We start from the raw sequence: 23,802 nt of genomic DNA, 5'->3' as shown, positions 1-23,802 counted from the left end.
AAAAAGAGCATTCATGTGACTTTACAGCAACAGTTTATCCCTGCAAGTGGGGGAAGATCACACCCAGTACAAACAATGGTGTTATTTTTTGGCTTCTACCAGATATAAAGTGTGTGGTCCAATGTGCCAGAACTGCAGCAGTGTCCTGAACTGTTCAGCTATCTCTGAAAAAACCCGTGTGTGCCTAAGTATATTCATTAGGTGGGTGGGAAAGGGGTTTTCATTTAGTCATAAATCAACATTCCTGTTAGGATTTCTTTCAAACTCAGTTTTATTAAAGAACACATTGGGTGGGAGGGAAGATAGAAATGTAACAACCTCTTTCTACATGCAACAGTAAAATATTTGTTTTACAATAAATCAGATGCAAAGGACTGTGTTAAACAACTCATATGAGGGGGTTGGTTAAAGCCCTTTATATATTAAAGGACAAATATAGAATGAGACAAATCTAAGGTTAGTTATGCTTTTTAAATAAGAATAGCTTCTGCATGTAAAACATGGTTTTGAAATGATTTCCCTAGCAGAGCTAAACTGACAGTTCATAAATATAAATCTAAAGTACTTGTTTGTAATTTCAATAATCTTTAATGTCTTTATCCTCACAACACACTTGTGAGCAAGGGAAGTACTATTATCTCCATTCTACAGATGGGAAGCGAGGCACAGAAAACCTAAGTGGAAGCCCTCAGCGGATATAAATGGCCACAGATCAGCTGAAGTCAACGGGGCAGAGGATCCATCCCTTTAAGCTACGTCTACACTATGAGCTGGGGGCACAACACCCCTGCTCGCATACACATACTTGTGCTAGCTCTCAAGGAGCGAGACAAGTATAAAGAGTCATAGAGCCACAGCAGCACAGGCCTGCGTGAGTACAAACCCACCGGAACCCCACGGATACCGTTAAGCTGCACCTCAGCAGCCACTAGCCATGTTAGCACAGCTACCCTGCTGTTTATACTTGTGCTAGCGGAGGAAACCTGCCTTGAGTGCAGGGGACTGGACTAGATGACTTCTTGCGGTCCCTTCTGACACTTCTATGATTCTCTGAGATGTGCATCCATAGCCTTTTACTTTTGCTGCCTGGCTTCGTATCTGTCAAATAGAGCTAGAACAATTGACAGCTGAGGATCTGGTATGACATGCTGAAAACAGGAAGCCTGTGAAGGCTTAAATCCAGGTCTTCTTAGGTCCAGGCTAGTTCTCTAATCACTGGACAACCCTTCCTCTTAGGTATATAGCTATAAATTTGTAACAACTCCACTGAAGTCAATGACATCTCTCTGAATTTATACTTGTGTATCTGAGAGCAGATTTTGGCCTAATATGTGCAAGGCATAATGGAAGAATAACTGGCCTGGGGTAGATTCACCTCAGTAACCAGGTATTGAGTGGTCTCTATCTTTTCACCAGTTTACATGGTTGGCTACATGAATGGTGTCACCAGGAAGGCTTTGACTTCCTCAGCCATGGGATGCTGTTCTGAAGACTGCTGAGCAGAGACGGGGTCCACCTATCAAGGAAGGGGAAAAGTATTTCTGGATGCAGACTGGCTAACCTAGTGAGGTGGGGATTTAAACCAGGTTCGATGGGGGCAGGAGAGACAGAAGCCCACAGGTAAGTCCAAAACATGGAGATCTGGGCAAAGGGTCGTAATCTGAGGAGAACATGGGCAATCACAGCAGGGACAAAGGAAAGACATGTGGGAATATAGAGGGGGATGATCTTAGATGTCTGAATACTAATACAAGAAGTATGGGGAATAAACAGGAAGAACTAGAAATAGTAGTGAATAATCACAATTACTACATAATTGGCATCACAGAGACTGGGTGGGATAATTCACATGACTGGAATATTGGTATAGAAGGATACAGCTTGTTCAGGAAGGACAGGCAGGGAAACAAGAGAAGAGGTGTTGCCTTGTATATCCACGATATGTACACTTGCACTGAGGTGGAGATAGAAAAGGGAGCCAGAACTGTTGAAAGTCTCTGGGTAAGGGCAAAAGGGGTAAAAAGGGTGATAACATGTTAGGAGTCTACTATAGACCGCCTAACCAGGAAGAAGAGGTGAAGGAGGCTTTTTTTAAACAATGAACAAAATCATCCAAAGCACAGGATTTGGTGGTGATGGGGGACTTCAACTACCCAGCTGTCTATTGGAAAAATAATAGATCCGGGCACAGATTATCCAGCAAGTTCTTGGAATGCACTGGAGACAACTTTTTATTGCAGAAGGTGGAGAAATCAACTAGGGGAGAGGCTCTTTTAGATTTAATTCTGACAAACAGGGAGAAACTGGTTGAGAATTTGAAGGTGGAAGGCAGCTGGGGTGAAAATGATCATGAAATGATAAAAGTTCATGATTCTAAGGAATGATGGGGGGGAAACAGCAGAATAAAGAGAGTGGATTTAAAGAAAGCAGACATAAGCGAACTCAGGGAGATGGGAGGTAAGATCCATGGGAAGCAAGTATAAGGGAAAAACGAATTCAGGAGAGTTGGCAGGTTTTTTTTTAAAGAGACACTAGTGAGGGAAGAAGAGCAAACTATTCCAATGCATAGGAAAGACAGGAAGTATGGTAAGAGACCACCTTGGCTTAAGCAAATCTTCAATGATCTGAAGCCCAAAAAAGAGTCCTACAAAAAAGTGGAAACTCGGTCAAATTACAAAGGAAGAATATAAAAAAAAAACCCCACTGTTGAGGCAAAATTAGAAAGGCCAAGGCAAAGAAAAAAAAGAGATTAAACTAGCTAGGGACATAAATGGTAACAAGAAAACATTTTACAAATAAGTGAGAAGCAAGAGGAAGACCAAGGGCAGGGTAGGCCCGTTACTCAATGAGGAAGGAAAGACAGTAACAGAAAATGCAGCAATGGCCAAAGTGGCATTCATTGTTTCAGTTTTTGCTAAAAAAGTTAGCAGTAATTGGACGTCTAACATAACAAACATCAATGTAAATGGGGTAGGCTCTGAGGCTAAAATAGGAAACGAACAACTTAGACAAGTTGGATGCCTTTAAGTCTGCAGGGCCTGATATACATCCTAGAATACGTAAGGAAATGGCTGAAGAGATTTCGAGTCATTTGCAATCATCACTGAGAACATGTGGAGGATGGGAGAGATCCCAGAGGACTGCAAAAAGGGAAAATATAGTACCTATCTACACAAAGGAAAACAAGGACAATGTAGGGAATTATAGATTGTCAGTTTAACTTGCATATCTGGAAAGATAATTGAGCAAATAATCAAAAAATAAATGTATAAGCATCTAGAAGAAAATAAGGTGGTAAGTAAAAGTTAACACAGATTTATCAAGAACAAATCATGTCAAACTGACCTAAAATCCTTCTTTGACAGGATAAGAAGCCTTGTGAATGGGGGGAAGCAGTAGAGGAGATATATCTCAACTTTAGTAAAGTTTTTGATACGGTCTCATATGACCTTATCATAAACAAACTAGAGAAATATAGCCTGGGTGAACCTACTATAAGGTGCGTGCACAACTGGTTGGAAAAGCATACTCAGAGAGCAGTTACCAATAGTTTGCAATCAAATTTGGAAGGGCATATCAAGTGAGGTCCCACGATGATCAGTCCTGGGCCTGATTTTATTCAGGACAGGATTAGAACTTGATCTTGACAAACTGGAAAAAATGTATGAAATAAGTAGGATGAAATTCAATGATAATTGCACAGCACGACACTTAGGAAGAGATAATCAATTGCACAAATACAACATGGGAAATGACTGCCTAGGAGGAGTATTGCAGAAAAGGATTTGGGGCTTATAATGGATCACAGATTAAATATGAGTCAACAGTGTAATATTGTTGCAAACAAAGCAAAGATCATTTTGGGATGTACTAGTTGGAATGTTGTAAGCAAGGTAAGAGAAATAATTCTTCCATTCTACTCGGCACCAATAAGCCCTCAGCTGAAGTATCGTGTCCAGTTCTGGGAGCCACACTTTCGGAAAGACGTGGACAAATTGGAGAAAGTCTAGAGGAGAGCAACAAAAATGATAAAAGCTCTAGAAAACATGACCTATGAAGAAAGATTGAAAAAAGCGTGTTTGTTTAGTCTCGAGAAGAAAAGACTGTGAGGAGACATGATAACAGTTTTCAGGTATGTAAAAGGTTGCTATAAAGAAGGTGACAAATTGTTCTCATTAACCACTGAGGACAGGACAAGAAGTAATGGGCTTAAATTGCAGCATGGGAGATTTATGTTAGACATTAGGAAAAACTTCCTAACTGTAAGGGTAGTTAAGCACTTGAACAAATTAATTAGGGAGGCTGTGGAATCTCTGTCATTGGAGGTTTTTAAGAACAGGTTAGACAAACACCTGTCAGGGATGGTCTAGATAATACTTAGTCCTGCCTCACTGTTGGGGACTGAGCTACATGGCCTATTGAGGTCCCTTCCAGTTCTACACAATGTTCCCTCTAATTTTTCCCATCCATGTGTGGAATGAATTTCGCTATGTGCACCAATATGGAGGTGATGCGTGGCAGGGGTGGGGATGAGGGGTTTGGAGTGTGGGAGGGGGTTCAGGGCTAGGGCAGAGTGTTGGGGTGCAGGAGGTGAGGGGTCTGGTTGCGGGTGCAGGCTCTGGGGTAGGGCCAGGGATGAGGGTTTCAGGGTGCAGGAGGGGGCTCAGGGCTGGGGCAGAGGATTGGGGTGTGTGGGGGGATGAGAGCTCTGGCTGGGGGTGCAGGCTGCCCTGGGGCTGCGGCAGGGAGAGAGAGGACTCCCCCAAGCTCTCTTTCCGTGCAGCAGCACCTAGGCTGGGGGAGAACGTCTCTCCATGCCGCAGCAGCACCTGGGCTGCGAGAGAGGCACCTTTCCCCACCACAGCAGCTCCAGGGCTGGGGCTGGGGGATGAGGCGCCTCTCCCCGCCACTGTGGTTCCAGGGCTGGGGGAAAGGCACCTCTCCCCCCACAGCCCCTGGGCTGGGGGAGGCGTCTCTCTCCACCACAGCCCTGGAGCTTGGAGGGAGAGGTGTCTCCCCTTGCTGCGCTGCAGCCCTGGGGCTGCGGGAATTAGGTGCATGGCCCTTGGTAGCCTCCTGCGTGGCCGCACAGGTGTGCGCCTTAGAGGGAACTTAGGTCCTACATTTCTATGATTCTTTCCTCCTTTTTCATAATACTTCTCTTCGGGTTTTTTTTTTTTTTTGGTCATGTAAAATATTAACAGGTTTCTTAAGGATGGAAGCAACGCTTTTATAAGCAGAGGTATACCTGCTCCAGAGGAAGTTATTGGTCCTAAAATATAAAAGAAACAAGACAGCTTATAACTATATATACTTTCCTAAATGAGATGTTCTTCATTACAAACTTGCTTTTGTCTTGTGTTATAGTTACAGTAATGGTGAAAAAATCAATTAGTGATGAATAAAGTACAGACTGGCCAAAAACTAAGTAAGAACAACCCAGATCAGTCTTCTAGATTCTCTTTGGTAGTTTAGAGCCCTGCTGACTTCAGCAAGCTATTTTTAAGAATGCACATATCCATTAGCATGTGACCAAGAGAAAATCAGTTGTCACTAGGCCTCAATCATAAAGTTTGGATCCAGAGCTGAACCTCCTCAAAGCTTAGTGCTATTCATTGATGGGGTACTGGTTCAGCACATTTCAGAGATAAGGGCGACAGCCGGTTACCAATTTTCTGTCAAAACCTTTTTGATGCAAAATAGCTTTTTCTACAAAATGAACTTTTTTGGGGGGGAAAACATGCATGTCAAAAATGTGAAGGTAGTCACTGAAAAAACAAAAGGTGAAATATTTTGGTTTTTGATGGTCAAAAAGCCAAAACTTTCTGTTTGACAAAAATCTGAAAATTTTTGAAAAACATATTTTCATTGAAATTGTTAATTGGGAGAGGGTGGGAATTTCTGACTAGCGCAATAGGGACCAGCTATGTGTATTAAGATCCAGATTTGAATGTGAAAGTGTGCAGTTCTAGAACTTTGGTTTGAGCCCATCTCCAATTGCTACCTACGGAAAAAAAAGTGTGTTTTTGAAGTACAAAGACTACATAATGTGTACTAGTTCATTTACTACTGGGTGGCGAATGAGAATGTTTTGCAGCTCATTAGAAAATAAAGCTCTGTTTCATATGCTATGAAATTTGTGTCCTAATTTTTTTTCCCAAAAATCATTTGGCATGTAGCCAAAGTACCTCAATGGGAATCTATTTTAGAGAATATTAACATGATTTTAGATGAAAGTTTTCTGTCTTACTTACTAAGTTTGAACTTATGAGTGGTTCTAAAACTTACATAGGGAGACAAATTCGCTACGATTGTAAATGGGTGAAACATCACCAAGATCAGTGGAGCTGTGTCCATTTACACCATCTTTTTCCTACCATATGTTACTGTAAAGTTGCATAAGTATCCTACATTCATTTAAAAAAAAAGTTTTTTAAAATGATTTACATATTTGTCATCTATCTACCCAAGACAAGAAAAGATGATTTAGTAAACTGGGCTACCAAAAATTGAATAATGCATAACATTGCTTCAGAATATTGCACCACATTATAAACATTTTACAGTTGTAACTTGTTCATCTGTATTTATATAAATCAGTAGCATGTACCGCATCAAAAGATCAATATAATTTTCATGTACCTTTGTATACACGCCATTCTGGTTTATAAAGCTGTATTAAGTGCAGGAGGGAAAACTATCCTTTATAGTTAGACTTTAAAAGTAATAAATAAAGCATTTACCAGAGTCAATTAAATGTGTGGAGAGAACTGGACAAGTATATTAAATATGTGTACTTGCTTGAAATAAGAGAGAATGCTTTCCACTTAATCAAAGTGCCAGAATAGTGTATATTATTTTAAATATCACAATGTTGCTGATAATACACAGAGATAGGCAAGGCTGCATTCATTACAGCCTGTTTTTAATTAAAGAAATGAACAATTCTCAAACATGTATTTCAAACTTTTTTGCATAATCTTGTATGAAAACATTTGTGTGCACTGCTCTTACATTCAATTATGAAAAAAATATATACTTGGTATACTTGAATTGCACAGCAGCATTTCCAAAGATCTGTGTAATCTAGTCAGTAAAATCTCACCAATCTCATTTAATCTTCTGCAGTGTCAAACTTCTTCAGCATAATAATTCCGCAAGTATACAAATGCTGTAGAAATAATGCTTCAAGGAAAACTGATAAACATTTACATAAATACAAAATATACAGCAAAGTTAAAATCTCATTAAATAAAATATATAGATTAGCTGATTGTCTCAAACCATTAGCTAACATCTTATTTTAAAGGGTAAAGTTTGGGGAACTTTTCTCCACTGATATATGGAAGATTTACAAAGCAGTAATGGGAGCTGAGTGAATATTACCCATACACATCAGTAGAAAAGAATTCCCCTCCCCATACTGTTGCATGCACAACTCCTGCTGACAATGAGAATTGAGCATACAACCTTCCAAGGATAATGCTGAATAGTGGGCCAGACCCATCTCTGAAACTCTAGAAGTGAGTTTGACCCAGTGTGTCACATCACTGCTAATTTCACTAGTATTCAGAGTAACACCACCAGCCATAGCAATTTTCTATGATACTATTGTGGTGGTCACATATACCTCCACAAGAATTTTTCTTCATTCTGGTAATCAGTGTACCATTAAAATAAAGTGTTGCCAAAATACCCCACATTGTTTAAAATAGTTAGATATGAAAATAGTCTAGTTTATCTTAAATTTATCCCCTGAAAGTAAATGATTTTTTTTTAAATAATGTGTCCCCACTTTAAACCAGCTATTTTAATCCTAACAGTTTTGGAATGAATGATAAGTGCATCTAAGTTACATTAGCAAAGAGGTATACCACCATCTAAGACTACAGCAGAATTGTATCTCTGATGTTTACTCTTGGTCCAGGCGTATATTGACTGTAGCAAAGCATCGACCTAGGCTCTGAAATAACGGTGCAATAAGAACATCCGTCACACTCTTCCATACAGTCTCCACTGAAGGCAAGACCATGAGGCAGGTCTTTACAAAAGGCATCACAATCCTAGAAAGGAGAAGATTTGAGGATTACTACTACTATAGAACAATGGATTTGCCAGTCAATCCTTGGTTACGTTTATTAACGACAACGGAATCTTATTTAACCAAAAAGGTTTCAGAGACATTTAAAACCTTCAGAAAAATAGAATTTGGCTATGTTGTGAAGCAACATATGGCGTACACTCTGCAAAAGGGATGTGACCTAGCTTCATTTATCCAGGCATTTCAGTAAGCGAGAAGTCATTTAAAAGGGTGTTCAGTGTAGATAAAAAACAAACATAGAAATGATTTATGTAACGTTGACCTGTGATTTTAAAGTGGTTTTCTAAAAGGCTGTGCCATAGAGCAATACTAAATGTTTGTCTGCTTGGGTTCTCAGCCATTATCAAATCAAGTCCAACAATGCAAACAGTATGCTAATATGTCTATGTTGCACTCTCAGCTAACCCAGCTGGATTTGAACAAGAATAGTTCTTCTAAAACCTTCCCTTTCTTTGTCTCTGCTGAAACAGCATGTAACGTAGATACCATATAGAACTGTGAATGCTACTGGAATAATATGCATGTAGTATAAGAGGGTATGCTACACTCAAAAGTGGGGCTATGGTTATGTACAGTTCAACTGTGTATACAATTTATTATGACTATAGCATATAGTGTGCTGCATGTCATTTGATAGATAAACTGTGCCTCCTCTTCTGTTCACTAATTTTCCGTGAGTAGCTAATGATTTTCTCTACATTATTATCTGATGACATTATTTGCTGAATAATCTAGTGCAATTTAAACCTCCACCCCAAACCCTATGGGGGAAGCTGCATCAGGAGTGGGGTAGGGGGAGGAGGAAATCACCCCTAATGGACAGGTAGTGGAAAAGCTGCAATCGTTGGGAAGAACCACTGGTAAGGGCAGCAGTAATAGTAACAGAATCTGTCCTTTGGGGAGATTTCTTACAACTGCCCCCCACAGGTATTCTGGAAGAATCCTCTTCTTGGCTGACCGCTCCTATTTTCTGGGGCACACAGGATTGCTCCAGGCTCTACAGTGGAGTAGGCTGCAGGTAGTTTGAGCCCCTCAAACTCCACTCAGAGCAGTGGATATGTCCACATTGCATCTGAGAGGAAGTCTCCCAGTCTGGGTCCACAGACTTGCACTTGTGCTCTCAAAATTGCTGTGCAGATGGTGCATCAAATGTTATGGCTTGGGGAGGAGCTTGGGCTCCCAAGCCCCCTCCAGCCAAAGCTGCAACATCTACCCAGTTATTTTTACAATGCTAGCATGAGCCCCGCAAGTAAGAGTTTGCTCCGAGATGCAGTGTAGACATGCCTCGTGGGAACACACAGCCATAGTTCCCTGCAGTAAATCAAACCCATCGGCTTAGAATATAATCAAGGTGATAGTGAAGACTCATAACAGAGGTGTTGATGAGACTTAGCAGGGAGTCACAAGAATACTCCCTGCTGCCCAATGGGGAACGTAATATGTGAACCAACAGACTAGAACCTCAACGATCCACTCCCTACAAACAGGTTGGTGGGGTGGGGAAGGCAAAAAGAGAAACAACATCTCTTCCTTTTCGTTCCCTGCAGCCAAGAAGTGGGTAGACGGCGTGAGGGAGGACAGACAACTCTCACATTGAGACAACACAATGTCAGGACAGTTGTTCAGTGGCTCTCTGATTCCATTCATTCAGTGAGGATGTGGCTTTTCAGCGCTTATGATTTTGTGGTTATCAAGGTTGAGTACCACAGCTATAAGCCATAAAAGAGAAATGTTAAAGGTGACAGATGTCCACTTCTTTGCATCTTGATCATTGACTGTACACCATAGCAAGTGATGGATGGAAATTCAGGCCATGAGGCTGTGAAACAGAATAATGCCAAGCACCTGCAGCTCCAAATGAGGTCAAGGCATGAAGCTTGCTGGGTCTTGGAAATCTCTACACGGGCAGAGGGGAACTTTGCTTTGCAACCTGGGAGAGGAAATCCGTGCATGCTACACTAGCATGGAGGTTCCTCAAAGGAGTTGCAAGTCCTCAGCTTTTCTCAGGGTTAAGACCTTAATGAACAAACACCGGGACATTTTTAGAAAAAAAGCATAGGGCCAAATTCTGCCATGAGTTACACATGAGTTACACTTCAAAGTGGTTGCACACATGTAACTCGGAACAATATTTCATCCCTGATCTACAGCAAGGGTCAGAATTCTGAGTTTATCACTTGGAACGCTGGTATTGAAACAGCACAACCTAACCATAAAGCAAACCACTTCAATAAAAAATTCCAGCGCCAGTTTAAGGATATTTTTTAAAGTTTATTCAGGATATTCACAGGGAGCTTCTAACAGTTGGTGTGACAAGTTTTTCCACAATTCACAGTCTGTAGCATGAGAGAAATAAATCACTACAGGCAAAGGAATGCAGAGAAGTAACCTTGCTCCAAGGAGCTCCTATACAGGTCACTAAACTGTTGGCTGGCATTGGCCCAGTTTCAGATTGTCTCATTCTTACCAGATAGCGTAACTATGGAGACTGGCTTAAGGCAGCCAGGATGGGGGGGGGGGTGCGTCCAGAATGGGTTTCATTTATTTTCCTATTAAAAAGTAAGTGTAAATCAAATCACAATGTTGGTATTTTTCTCATTTAATTTTCTTTCTCCTTCCCACTCCCATTACATAATGTATAATATGCTGCGTCTTTCTTTAAAGTTATCCCAGCTACTGAGAACTAAAATCTGCTCTCAGATCTGGGGTGCACAACTGCTGCTGAAATCCTGGGGAGTTCTAGGTGAGTGAGGAATGCCAGGTCAGGCCAGGCCTATGTGGATTTTTAGCATGCCAATATAGTTACAACAACAGTACTTTGCATGTTTATAGTACTTTCTATCTGAGGACTTCAAAGTGTTTTGCAAACAGCATGGAATTTAGCCTCAGAAAAGACCTCTCAGTATAACAGGCTCAGTTTCATAGATAAAGAAACTGAGGCACAGAGGCTCTGATAGCCCCTCCTGCTGCCAGTTACATGGGAGGGAGAACTCACAATCTGTTAGTGGAGTTTTCCTGGAATTCCCCTCCTCCCACCCACAAAACAAGCAGCAGGTATGGTCCTAAGCCCAGTGGGATTCCAAAAGAAGCCAGTACTATCTGTTTGGAAACCCTATGCCTCCACTCCATGCCAGCTCTGGGGTCTCTTGTCCCATTACCAGATCCTAGAAGCACAGCTCTGTTCAAATCCATGGTCCCAGGGAATGTGGAATGGGCAGACAGTGCTGCACAGAAGTTAACAAAGACTCAAGCTTCACTAACTTTGCATTGAAGTTAGTGTGGGAAAATTGGATTTCGCTGGTCTTTGTCACCTACTAGAATTGGATCCTGACTAGGGTAGGGATGGAGCCAGAGGTAGCTAACTCTTTTACACCTCACTCAGGGCATCACAGGAGATCAGAATGAAAGTTCTCCTCTGTACTTTTTTAGTCGGGGAAATAATTAGGCCCAGAGACAGACTGAGGCCAAAATCCTCAAAATTGGGTGCTTATGGTTGGACACCTCTATCTCAGAAGTGCTGAGCCACTGCAGCTCCTGTTAAAGTCAATGGGGATTACTCACATGAGTTGGATTTGGCACTGTAACTGATTTTCAGAGACCTAATTCATGTCTGCATTCTGTTGCATGGAAATCTATACAAGAGGTGCTTCTGTGGCACAGAAGCCTAGAACAGTCTTAATGAATTGGGGCTTATTAAATTAGACTGCAACATCTTTAGATGTTTAAAGAGCTCGAAAGGTCTGACTGTTAAAACTCCAGCTATCCATTCCTGAAAGCAAGTTCTGACAATGAAAATCTTGTCTAAAACTAGTACTTAAAGAAAATCTTGGTTTGTGGGCATGGTCCTGGGCACGTGGTCATCCTACCCCTTTTACCTACCTTGGCAGCCAGATGGATTCCCAGCTTCCCCTTATGTAGCCCTTTCATCTCCAGCCCCCATTCATCTCCACAATCTAGCTGCCTCTCTGTTCTGAAGATTCTCCAAACCATTGCCAAAAATGTAACAAAGTACATCAGCTTCCTTGTGAGCTTCTAGAGCTACTGTGTCCTCCTGTGGAACTTGGCATGTGGCCAGGATCAGTCTGCGCTCAGCAGGGGGTCCCTGTCCTGGAGGTGCCCAGGGTACATTGCATTGCACATTGTTATGACCATGCCTCACGTTCAAAGGCAGAGGCAGCAGCTTTAGTGGCAATAGCAAAGATGGCATGGGAAAGGAGGAGTAGCTGGCTCAATTGAGGAAGACTGAGTAGGTAGGGGACTGGGTGTCAAACTGATGAGAAAAAGTTGCAATGGGAGGGAGGGAAGGAAACATGGCCCTCCTAGCCAGCTGGCACTATACCTCTGCCAAGCCCTTATATTAAATACACACGATTAAGCAATCTGCATAGTCCAATAAACTAAATCATCATCATTATTATTTATATCACAGTAGCATCTAGAGGCCCTACCCAAGATTGGGGCCCAATTGTGCTAAGCACTGCACAAATCCAAAGTAAGAAAAAGTCCCTGTCCCAAGGAGCTTACAAACTAAATAAACAAGACAGATCCAGGGTAGAAGAAATTTTACAGATGAGGAACCCAGGCACAGAAAGCTCATTGTCGTCCCTTTAAAAACACAGCAAATACTCAAATCGGCCTGAATTTACTAGCTGTAGAAGGGCCTATCGCTAGTTAGGATCTATGGCAACATCATAAGAATTGTTCACTCTCCCTTGTGCACAGAGACTGAATTTATAGTGGCACTTCTTTACTGTATATGGATATTCATGTTTCAGGAGGAAGACAACTGAAGTGGAAGGCAATAAATTTACTCACCAGATATGCAGACAGCTAAGTACTGCAAAGACAATTCCTGCAACCAGAGCCAGTGGGATGGCAAGGAATAGAGTCAGGAGCTTGTACAGCACGTATTTGCTGAGCTCAAAGAGAGCGTGGCTGCAGATCCAAACTTTGTCAAAGGAGTGAGATGATGCAGGCTCTGCTATGACATCCTCAAACCCCAGCTAGAATGACAAAGAAAACACCCCCACCGCCAAATCAGCTTCTGTCTCCAAGGGCAATGGCAATGATACAACGCTGGGGATGAAGAGGGAACTACACTGGAGCTTTGGCTGCTGATGCGTTGCACTCGGATTTGTTAAATACCCCTGTCCCCAGGCTTTACAGCGCAGAGTGACTTTTGGCTAGAGGCCCCTGCAGAACACCAGGGAAGCTCGGACGGTGACAATTCAGTTCAGCCTGACTGGCACAGGTGTCCGGGCAGGCCGGGGGATCGGGCAGAGAGACCCCGCGATTTTTGTATTGCCCAGTTTCAAACAACAGCGCGTGTGTTAAAACATATGGTCAGGCGCCCAGAACGGCCCGGGCTCTTGGGGTAGGGAGGGAGGGAGATGCCCGAGGCCGGCCACGGGGGCTGCAGAGCGGCGGCTCAGGGGGAACGCAGCCCCCTGCTTTGCAAGGAGCCAGCGGCCAGGAGGCGAGCAGAGAGCGGAGCGCAGGAGGCCGCCAATGGGGCCCCAACCCCCCCTCACCTTCAGGTGGGTGTTCAGCCCGCGCGGGTCTCTGCACGGACCGTTCTCCGCCCGCTTCTCCGGGCCGGCTGGCGCGGGGCCGCCGGAGCGCCCGAAGCTGTCCTCGGCCATGAAGATCTTCGTGTCTCCCGTCTCCTTCTCCAGCCCCATGGCGGCTCCGCTGATGCGCTGCCTCCGGGGCCCCGCCGGTGGCTGCCTCCGGCTGGGCTCCGCGCCGCCTGGGCTTGGGTGGAGCCCCGCCCCGGAGAGCGCCGCGCCGCGCCCGCCGGGGGCTGCCCTCTCGCTCCCGCGCACGCCCCGCCCCGCGAGCGAGCCCCGCCGAGCCCGGGGGAGAAGGAGGGGAACGCGAGGCGAGGCGGGGCGGGCGGGGCTGGGTTCCCGCGCTATCTGCCCGGGCCCCGGCACGTGTTCGGTGCCGGGACAGGCTTCTGGGGCAGCAGGAGCGTCCTGCGCTTCGGTCCAGAGCCAGATCGGCGGCCCGTCTCCTTGTGCGCCCGACCTCGGCAGGTGCCGCCTGAAGGGGGGAGATGGTCCCGCCGCCGATACAGTGTACATCCCCGTGGGAGCCGTCATTGGAGCCTCAGCATTTAAGAACATAAAAATGAATTGCCAGCCTGGCTCAGACCAACAGTCCGCCTAGCCCAGTGGGGGGCAGCCCTTGGCCCATGAGGGTAATCCACTAGTGGGCCGCCAGACAGTCCGGTTACATCCGCAGCTCCCGGTGGCCGCGGTTCGCCGTTCCTGGCCCATGGGAGCTGCGAGAAGTGGCGGCAGCCGCCGCTTCCTGAAGCTCCCATTGGCCGGGAACAGCGAAGCGCCGCCACGCGGGCTGTAGGCGGCTGTGCAAGTGTAAACAGTCTGGCGGTCTGCCAGCGCATTATCCAGGTTGCCCACCACTGATCTAGTCAGTATCCTGTCTTCTGACAGAGGCTGATGCCAGAAGAACAGGGTAACTGTTGAGTGATCCATCCCTTGCCTTCCAGTCACAGCATCTGACAGTCAGCGGTTTTGGGACCCCTAGAACATGGGGATGCATTCCTTGACAGTCCTCACTAATAGCTATTGCTGGACCTATTCTCCATTAATTTATCTCATTCTTTTTTGAACCCAGTTATAGTTTTGGCCTGCACAACATCCCCTGGCAGCGAGTTCCACAGGTTGGCTGTGTGTTGTGTGAATACTTCCTTTTGTTTGTTTTAAACTCCCCGCCTATTAATTTCATGAGGTGACCCCTTCCAGCTGCATCGAATGAGCAATAGCTGGAAGCCTTGAACAGTTCTGACATTCATAGTAATATCGGGTTTAGATAAAATGTCGCCTAAAACAATGACTTTAGTTTGATGTTAGTTGTATGGTTAGGTGGGCAGAAAACCTCCACTTTATTCCCTTATTTCCAATCCATGTATACAGCTTTTTTATTTTTCATTTTTGTGGTGGGTCAAATATTACCTTTCTGGTCTTAAAGGAGATAATGAATGGAACATAATAATGGAATAGTATGACATTACTAAGTTATTTCATGGAAATTTCACACATAAAGCAAATGATTTTGATTGCTGTTCTTCATCCTCAGATAATGGCAGTAAAGGCTGTAAGTTGATGATTTTCTTGTATATGTCTTTCAATACAGTGATTTAGCTGTTGATCAATTACCATATAGTACTGGATCCCAAATACAAGTTTACAATGTGCTAGATTGTGAGTTTGGAGAAAACAGTGTGCCTCAAGCCACTCTTCTGAGCAACAGTTCCTCTTCCTGATTCCTCTTGCTTGAGTGTGTGAAATTGTGATTTGTTGCTGGCCTGTACCAACATTAAACTACTCCTTCCCTTCCTCCATGCTGGCCTGGCTCAGGTGAACTAGCCAGCAAAATGTGTGTGTTCATTGGCATGTGAGAGAGGAGGGAGTAAAGCCTATTTCCCCAGCTCTCCTCACCAATCAACTCTGCCTTAGGAACAGTGGGTATGTAGCCACACCTACCCAGAACTAAATTCTGGATAGCCTATGTAGAGACATGTAGTCCAAGTCACAATGCAGTCCAATAAAATAAAGTAAACAAAAAACTCTAATAATCTTTTATGTTAACCTCCGTCAATTTAAAAAAATTGTTAGAGCACAATTTGATAACTCATGTGCTTCTGAATTAGGCATAATTCCAGTAATATCCTTCACTAATATCAAATTGCAGATTAGTTTTATTTTGCTTTTTTCAAACTTCTGATGTCTGTTGAGAAAGCGATATGTATAATGCAGAGCTTGCCCACATTTCCTTTTATGATCTCTTTCTTTGAGGATGATAGGCAGTAGAGTGGTAATTCAACTATAAACATAGGATTGGAAGGGACCTCCTGTTTCTTTGAGTGCACAGACCTGCTATCACAGGCAACCCCACCATATAGTGGTCATAAACTTATCAAGCTCCGTCTTAAAATCAGTTAGGTTTCTTGCCCCCACTACACCTGTTGAAAGCCTGTTCCAGAACCTCACTCCTATGATTGTTAGATATCTTCTGATTTCCAGACTAAATTTATTCATGGCCAGTTTATTCCCATTTGTTCTTGTGCCCACATTGTCCTTTTGCTTAAATAACTCAGTTCCCTCCCTGGTGTTTGTAGAATGCAATCATATTCCCTTATAGCTTTTGTTTTGCTTCGAAGAGATATTTGACATCAAAAGCCAACATACAAATGAATGAAAGCCAGGGCATGTTTTCAGATATAATGGTCATGTGTCCATTTGACAATGCCATTCTGAGTAATCCTGGCAGTCATTTTGGAAAGAATTTGAACATGAATGAACAAAGTAGTTGCTGATGGCAGAGTCTAAATAGAAACTTGCTTTCTCTCCTGTCCTGATCTTTGACTTGGTAGGCCCATGCCTTATGCCTCTCTGATAGGTGCTGTACAAACCCAAAACACAAGCCAAGAGAAAATAGATGGTTATAGATAGATGGATGGGGACGTATAAGGAAAGAATGAGGCAATATTGGTCAGCATGATAGTCAGTGGTCTCAGTGCACTGTTTTTTTGTAGGAATCATAGCAAAAGAGAGTTTAAAGGATGGACTGTAAGAAGGATAAGGAGGAGGCACCTTTGCTTATGTTTATGGGGCTGTCCTTCCCAGCTTGAGAGGCAGCACAAGAAAAAGCATCTACCAGTTCCAGTAAACAGACTTTTGGAGAGGGGCAGATCTCTGTATTCAGAAGTAGGGGGGAAAACATCTATGCATATTTTGCTGCAATAATGTTGTAATTTGTATCAAGAAAAAATGATGTGGCCCAGATTAGCTGTTGGTTAGTGATATCTCAAGTACGTACTGTGGTTCACTAAACTTGTATGTAGACGTTCTGATGATGAATAAGATCTGTTTAAGATTTTGTCCTGAAAAATCAAAGATGAATTATATGTTTGCTGATGATCTACTAATATATTTCTTCCCACTCTTAGCTTATTTTACCCCTTCTCTTGCATTACTAGTGACAATAGATATAACAAAAACCGAAGTCAATCAAGAGTAAAACAGCATTTGCAAAAGGTGTCCTTTCCCCCTAAGTTTCTTAATAAAATCCTCTAATACGCACTATGTCCAAGACCCTGTTCCCAAGCCCCATCACAAACCACTGGAGGCTCTTGTGCTTAAACGAAAGAAAACTCCATTCTCAGACTGGCCTCATTTATTGGGTTTAGACAATACAAAAAACAAAAGGCAGTAAGCCTCAGAAGTCCTGTGCAGTGCTTCTGGACTGGCTGCTTAAACAAACCAAAGCATAGACAACAGATAAACAAACCAGGGCTTAATACTCAAGTCTACACAACTAGACTCCCTAAGCTTCCTGAGGGAAATGGAAGCAGGTTTCTTTAGCTGACCCTCCCTGGAGAATTTCCTCTCTTTATAAGTCCCTCTGTTAGGAATGCAACACACTCACCTTTATTTAATCAAGCTCATAAAGGGTCAGATGTCCTTTTCTCAACTCTCCAGAGCTACACGAGGAAATCTTCTGGTGGCTAGATTCCCCTGGAGTCCTACTGACCTAATGTCTAGGCTGATGTTGCTTCCTTTTATTAGAGAAACTGGGCAAGGGTTGTATCAAGAGATTCAGGACTGCTATACCTTATGTTGGGGGCCCGCTGGATCTGTATTGCTTGTCACAGAGACATTTGTTTTTCTTACATGTGGCCTAACTTATGTACAATAGATAGATAAATGTAGTTATCTCTGGGACATATCACACTGACTAGATATACATCATTTACCGAAATTTCCACTCTTGACGGGTACGTTAACTGAAAATATTTTCCATTTAACAGTATCCTTTAAAAGAAAGCATTTAGATACTGAGATCAAGAGAACAAAAATATTCCATTTAAATGAGAGCTCAGGTTATATTGTGATGAAAAACTATGAATTTATTTGTACTTGATAAGCATGATGGGCCAAATTTCTATTTGCACTACAGTTGCTCTATGCCACTCTATCAGTGTAAAGGGGACTTAAAAGGGAGTATGCCTGGCCAGATATGTAAGATTTATGGTGTTCTTAATTAATCCTTTCCTTGCTTTTAAATTCTTAGGTTTGTGAATGGTGTAATAGGTAAATATACTGTTAGTTACTGTACCTTTTAAAATTAAAGTTATTTTTGATTAAATTTTGGAATTCATTAGAGGCAAAGAATGGGCAGGTCAGTTCCACTCCAACTTTAAACAACGTAAGTCAGTTTGTCCTTTGTTCTATAAGTAAAGGATGTTCCTGTTTAATCTTTGAGCATCACATTGATTGTTGTAATACTTTATATACAAATAGCAGCTATCTTTCCTGAACATGAAAAGGATGCCAGTTGGATCTCTGCTGGCACAATTTTTTAAATTAAACTTTGTTTTGAGAAGAAAGACCTCTTCAATCTCTGCATTGGGACCGTGGTTATTATCCACGTGAGTATCTATCTGTTTCGGTAAAGTTTTCAGTGTTTTCCTTCTATTATTTAAAAATGAAAACAAACAAACAAAACTCCTTTTATCCTACATCTAAAATAATAACACTTACTGTTTGCATAGCACTTTATATTTTCAAACAGCTTAATAAACAATGGGCCATATTAATTCTATGTGTAACTCCACTGTCTTCATTGGAATTGCACCAGATATGCAGTTGAGGTAAAATCCTTGCTTCCTGGAAGTTAATGGGAAAACCTCCCATTGATTTCAGTGGGGCCAGGTCACTCTTGGTCACTTACTGAAAGAAGCCTCATACTCCCACTTTGTGTAGCTGGGTAAGTTTAATTATTTCCCTTTTACAGATGGAATACTGAGACACAGAATACCAGAGTTGATGTGATTGATGGTGTAATTACAAATTTGGTGTAAGTTGAACTAAAGAAAACAAGTGTAAATGGGTGTAAAATAGTGCAACTTTCACCCTCATGGCATTCAATGGATATACAAAACATTTTAAGACAAAAAAAGGAAATCACTCCAGAATTGAGCACTCCTGAATTTGGAGAGTCAAGTTCTGGATCTGAATCTAAACTTTCCCAGTGTTCAGGGTGACTAGATTTGGAGTTCAGATTTGGCACATTATATATACAGACAGATTTGAGCTGCAAACCCAGATCTATTGTTTTGGTTCAGCCACATCCATATAAACAAATGTAACTTACTTGCTGCAGTGGTAGCAAGAAAAGCTACTTATGAGAGGATATAGGAAAAAGCATGTGCACCTGTTTTACACCAATTTAACTCCATTGATTTCTGATTGTATTAATGTAAGGGAAAAGGAGAATCACATTCTATTTTTGTGTGTGAAGGGGTTAGGTCTTTCTTTTATCCAGGCCCTTTCAGAGATCCAGAGAGGCCCAGGCCACTTCCATCTTTTGAGATCCCTAGCCATATTAAAAATAAAAAATGACGACACATGAAAATAAAATAAGGCACCCAAAAAAGAGTGAGACATAATCTGAATATTTCTCTTAATTGCAGCTCTAAGATCAAAGAGTGTGTCACATTTTGGTCTGATAGGGATGCTCATAAAAACTAGTTGCGAAACTTATCAAATGCCAAAAAATTAACAAGTGTGTAAATTTGAGGCCCCCTTTGAGCTTGAGGCCCAGGCTAAATGGCCCTCCTGGCCCCCCACTCTGATTGGCCCTGCTTTTATCTGACACTCTTGTCCTGTCAGGTGCTTTTTCCTGCTACACTAACTTCCCTTCTGCCATTCTGAGTGTAAGGCCACGTCTACACTATGGGCAGTACAGTGGCACAGCTCAAACGCTGTAGCTATGTTGATGTATCACCATAATGTAGACACTTCCTACAGTGATGGGAAGTGTTTTCATCACTGTAGATAATCTGCCTCCCCAAGCAGCAGTAATTAGGCTGACAGAAGCATTCTAGTCGCATCTACACTCAGGGTTAGGTCAGCATAGCTATGGTGCTCAGGCGTGTGAATATTTTACTCCTCTGAGCAACATAACTATATCCATCTAAATTTTAAGTGAAAACCAGGCCTAAGTTACACTATTGTACCTGATCAGTGAGGGATAGGATACAGAGGGACCTAGACAAATTCGAGGATTGGGCCAAAAGAAATCTGATGAGGTTCAACAAGGACAAGTGCAGAGTCCTGAACTTAGGATGGAAAAATCCCATGTACCGCTACAGACTAGGGACCGAATGGCTCGGCAGCAGTTCTGCAGAAAAGGACCTAGGGGTTACAGTGAACGAGAAGCTGGATATGAGTCAACAGTGTGCCCTTGTTGCCAAGAAGGCCAATGGCATTTTGGGATGTATAAGTAGGGGTATTGCCAGCAGATCGAGGGACGTGATCATTCCCCTCTATTCGACACTGGTGAGGCCTCATCTGGAGTAGTGTGTCCAGTTTTGGGCCCCACACTACAAGAAGGATGTGGAAAAATTGGAAAGAGTCCAGCGGAGGGCAACAAAAATGATTAGGGGACTGAAACACATGAGTTATGAGGAGAGGCTGAGGGAACTGGGGATGTGTAGTCTACAGAAGAGAAGAATGAGGGTGGGTTTGATAGCTGCTTTCAACTACCTGAAAGGGGGTTCCAAAGAGGTTCTAGGCTGTTCTCAGTGGTAGCAGATGGCAGAACAAGGAGTAATGGTCTCAAGTTGCAGTGGGGGAGATTTAGGTTGGATATTAGGAAAAACTTTTTCACTAGGAGGGTGGTGAAACACTGGAATGGGTTACCTAGGGAGGTGGTGAAATCTCCTTCCTTAGAAGTTTTTAAGGTCAGGCTTGACAAAGCCCTGGCTGGGATGATTTAGTTGGGGATTGGTCCTGCTTTGAGCAGGGGGTTGGACTAGATGACCTCCTGAGGTCTCTTCCAACCCTGATATTCTATGATTCTATGAGAGGTTTATCACAGGAGTGGGTGGGTGAGATTCTGTGGCCTGCGTTGTGCAGGAGGTCAGACTAGATGATCATAATGGTCCCTTCTGACCTTAATATATATGAATCTATGAATCTATGAATGCAAAGGCTGGCAACTCCACTTTCCCATTTACACCCCTTTTCTGACCAGCTTGCCCTCAATGTGTAATTTATATCACTATTTGTGGCATTGTTGGATTTGAACGAGAGACTTCTGTGGAAACTACATTTATTTATGGAGGCTGAATTTGACTCAGAGAGGTTAAATACCTGCCTAAGGCTAGGATTCAAATCAGTGGCAGAGCTGGGATTAGAATTAAGGAGCGTCTGGCTCCCTTTCCACAGAACCGTGACAAAAATAATCGAGCTATTTGTAGCAGCTTTCAGTTTAGTCTCTGAATTCGGAGATGAGAAAGGGAGAAAGAATGAATCCTCTGGGTGCCTTCTAAATTACTATTTTGGTGGTCCACCAGTTCAACACTCAAGTCATCTATCAAGTGTGGGGGTGGGAGAGTTTGCTGTTAAATACTAGCGTTGGGAATCCAGTTCCCACTGAACACATGGAGAGCTTGGGTAGTAGCCAAGGGGTTGGGTTGAGGTATTTTTAGGTTGTTATTTTTTTTCTTTCAGTAAAAATTTGGGAAAAGTTTCCAACATGTTTCCACATTTGTCTATTTATTGTGTATGTTGAACTGCAGTACATAGGTAGTATCGGCATAGTTACTATCAACCTGGCATGATAGCTCAGTGGTGTAAAACTCCCAGTGACTTCACTGGGACTTGGATTTGACCCACAAGAAGAAGGATGATACAGTGGCTAGGGTATTAGCCTCGGATTTAGGAGGTGGGGGTACAATTCTCTGTTCCTCCACAGCTTCATCTGTGATCTGCGCTTCAGTTCCACATCTGTAAAATGGGGATAATCATATTTTCCTGTGAGGGTGAATACTTTAACGATTGCAGGGTGCTCAGACACTATAGTAATGGAAGCTGGATAACAACCTGTGATGGACAGATGCTGTGTAAGTGGGATGGCTGGGATGGATAGATGCTGTTCAAGTTAGATGGCTGCAGGCTATGAAGTATAAGAAAAGAAACTAAGGCTACATCTAGGCTACAAGTTACAGGTGTGATTCCCCTGCTTTTGAACATATACTCACGCTAGCTCTCATTGAGTATAACTAGCAGTGTAATTGCAGTAGCATGCGTACTGGCAGCACAGGCTCTGCTTAACTGTGCTGAGTAAGTACCTGCCTGAAATCGGGGAGTATGTATTTGACATGGCTAAGCCATGCCTCATCTACACTGCTATTTATACTCCCACTCCTGGATGAACGCTAATGTCAGAATCAGGTTTCAGAGTAACAGCCGTGTTAGTCTGTCTTTGCAAAAAGAAAAGGAGTACTTGTGGCACCTTAGAGACTAACCAATTTATTTGAGCATAAGCTTTCGTGAGCTACAGCTCACTTCATCGGATGCATACTGTGGAAAGTACAGAAGATCTTTTTATACACACAAACCATGAAAAAATTGGGTGATTATCACTACAAAAGGTTTTCTCTCCCCCCACCCCACTCTCCTGCTGGTAATAGCTTATGTAAAGTGATCACTCTCCTTACAATGTGTATGATAACCAAGGTGGGCCATTTCCAGAACAAATCCAGGTTTTCTCCCCACCCACCCCCAACACACACACAAACTCACTCTCCTGTTGGTGATAGCTTATCTAAAGTGATGACTTTCCTTACAATAAGAAAAGGAGGACTTGTGGCACCTTAGAGACTAACCAATTTATTAGAGCATAAGCTTTCGTGAGCTACAGCTCACTTCATCAGATGCATATCGTGGAAACTGCAGCAGACTTTATATATACACAGAGAATATGAAACAATACCTCCTCCCACCCCACTGTCTTGCTGGTAATAGCTTATCTAAAGTGATCATCAGGTGGGCCATTTCCAGCACAAATCCAGGTTTTCTCACCCTCCACCCCCCCCCACAAATTCACTCTCCTGCTGGTGATAGCCCATCCAAAGTGACAACTCTTTACACAGTGTGCATGACAATCAACTTGGGCTATTTCCTGCACAAATCCAGGTTTTCTCACATCCCCCCACCCCCATACACACACAAACTCACTCTCCTGCTGGTAATAGCTCATCCAAACTGACCACTCTTCAAGTTTAAATCCAAGTTAAACCAGAACATCTGAGGGGGGGGGGTAGGAAAAAACAAGAGGAAACAGGCTACCTTGCATAATGACTTAGCCACTCCCAGTCTCTATTTAAGCCTAAATTAATAGTATCCAATTTGCAAATGAATTCCAATTCAGCAGTTTCTCGCTGGAGTCTGGATTTGAAGTTTTTTTGTTTTAAGATAGCGACCTTCATGTCTGTGATTGTGTGACCAGGGAGATTGAAGTGTTCTCCGACTGGTTTATGAATGTTATAATTCTTGACATCTGATTTGTGTCCATTTATTCTTTTACGTAGAGACTGTCCAGTTTGACCAATGTACATGGCAGAGGGGCATTGCTGGCACATGATGGCATATATCACATTGGTGGATGTGCAGGTGAACGAGCCTCTGATAGTGTGGCTGATGTTATTAGGCCCTGTGATGGTGTCCCCTGAATAGATATGTGGGCACAATTGGCAATGGGCTTTGTTGCAAGGATAAGTTCCTGGGTTAGTGGTTCTGTTGTGTGGTATGTGGTTGTTGGTGAGTATTTGCTTCAGGTTGCGGGGCTGTCTGTAGGCAAGGACTGGCCTGTCTCCCAAGATT

General features: G+C 42.9%; 1 protein-coding gene across 1 annotated transcript; it reads right to left on the bottom strand.

Annotated features, from left to right (window-relative positions):
* Window positions 1-247: 247 nt before the first annotated feature.
* Window positions 248-13,900, bottom strand: CAV2 (caveolin 2). The gene is made up of 3 exons (XM_073328142.2): window positions 13,633-13,900; window positions 12,917-13,104; window positions 248-8,063 (listed from the first exon to the last, which is right to left on the bottom strand). Exons 1-3 carry the CDS (start codon window positions 13,780-13,782, stop codon window positions 7,913-7,915), a joined length of 489 nt encoding a protein of 162 aa, XP_073184243.1. The 5' UTR covers window positions 13,783-13,900; the 3' UTR covers window positions 248-7,912.
* Window positions 13,901-23,802: the final 9,902 nt, after the last annotated feature.

The sequence above is a fragment of the Lepidochelys kempii genome, chromosome 1 (assembly GCF_965140285.1).
Source record: "Lepidochelys kempii isolate rLepKem1 chromosome 1, rLepKem1.hap1, whole genome shotgun sequence".
NCBI classification, from domain to species: Eukaryota; Metazoa; Chordata; order Testudines; family Cheloniidae; genus Lepidochelys; species Lepidochelys kempii.
The sequence above is the reverse complement of the archived record's forward strand: the minus strand, read 5'-3'. Positions and strand labels throughout refer to the sequence as shown.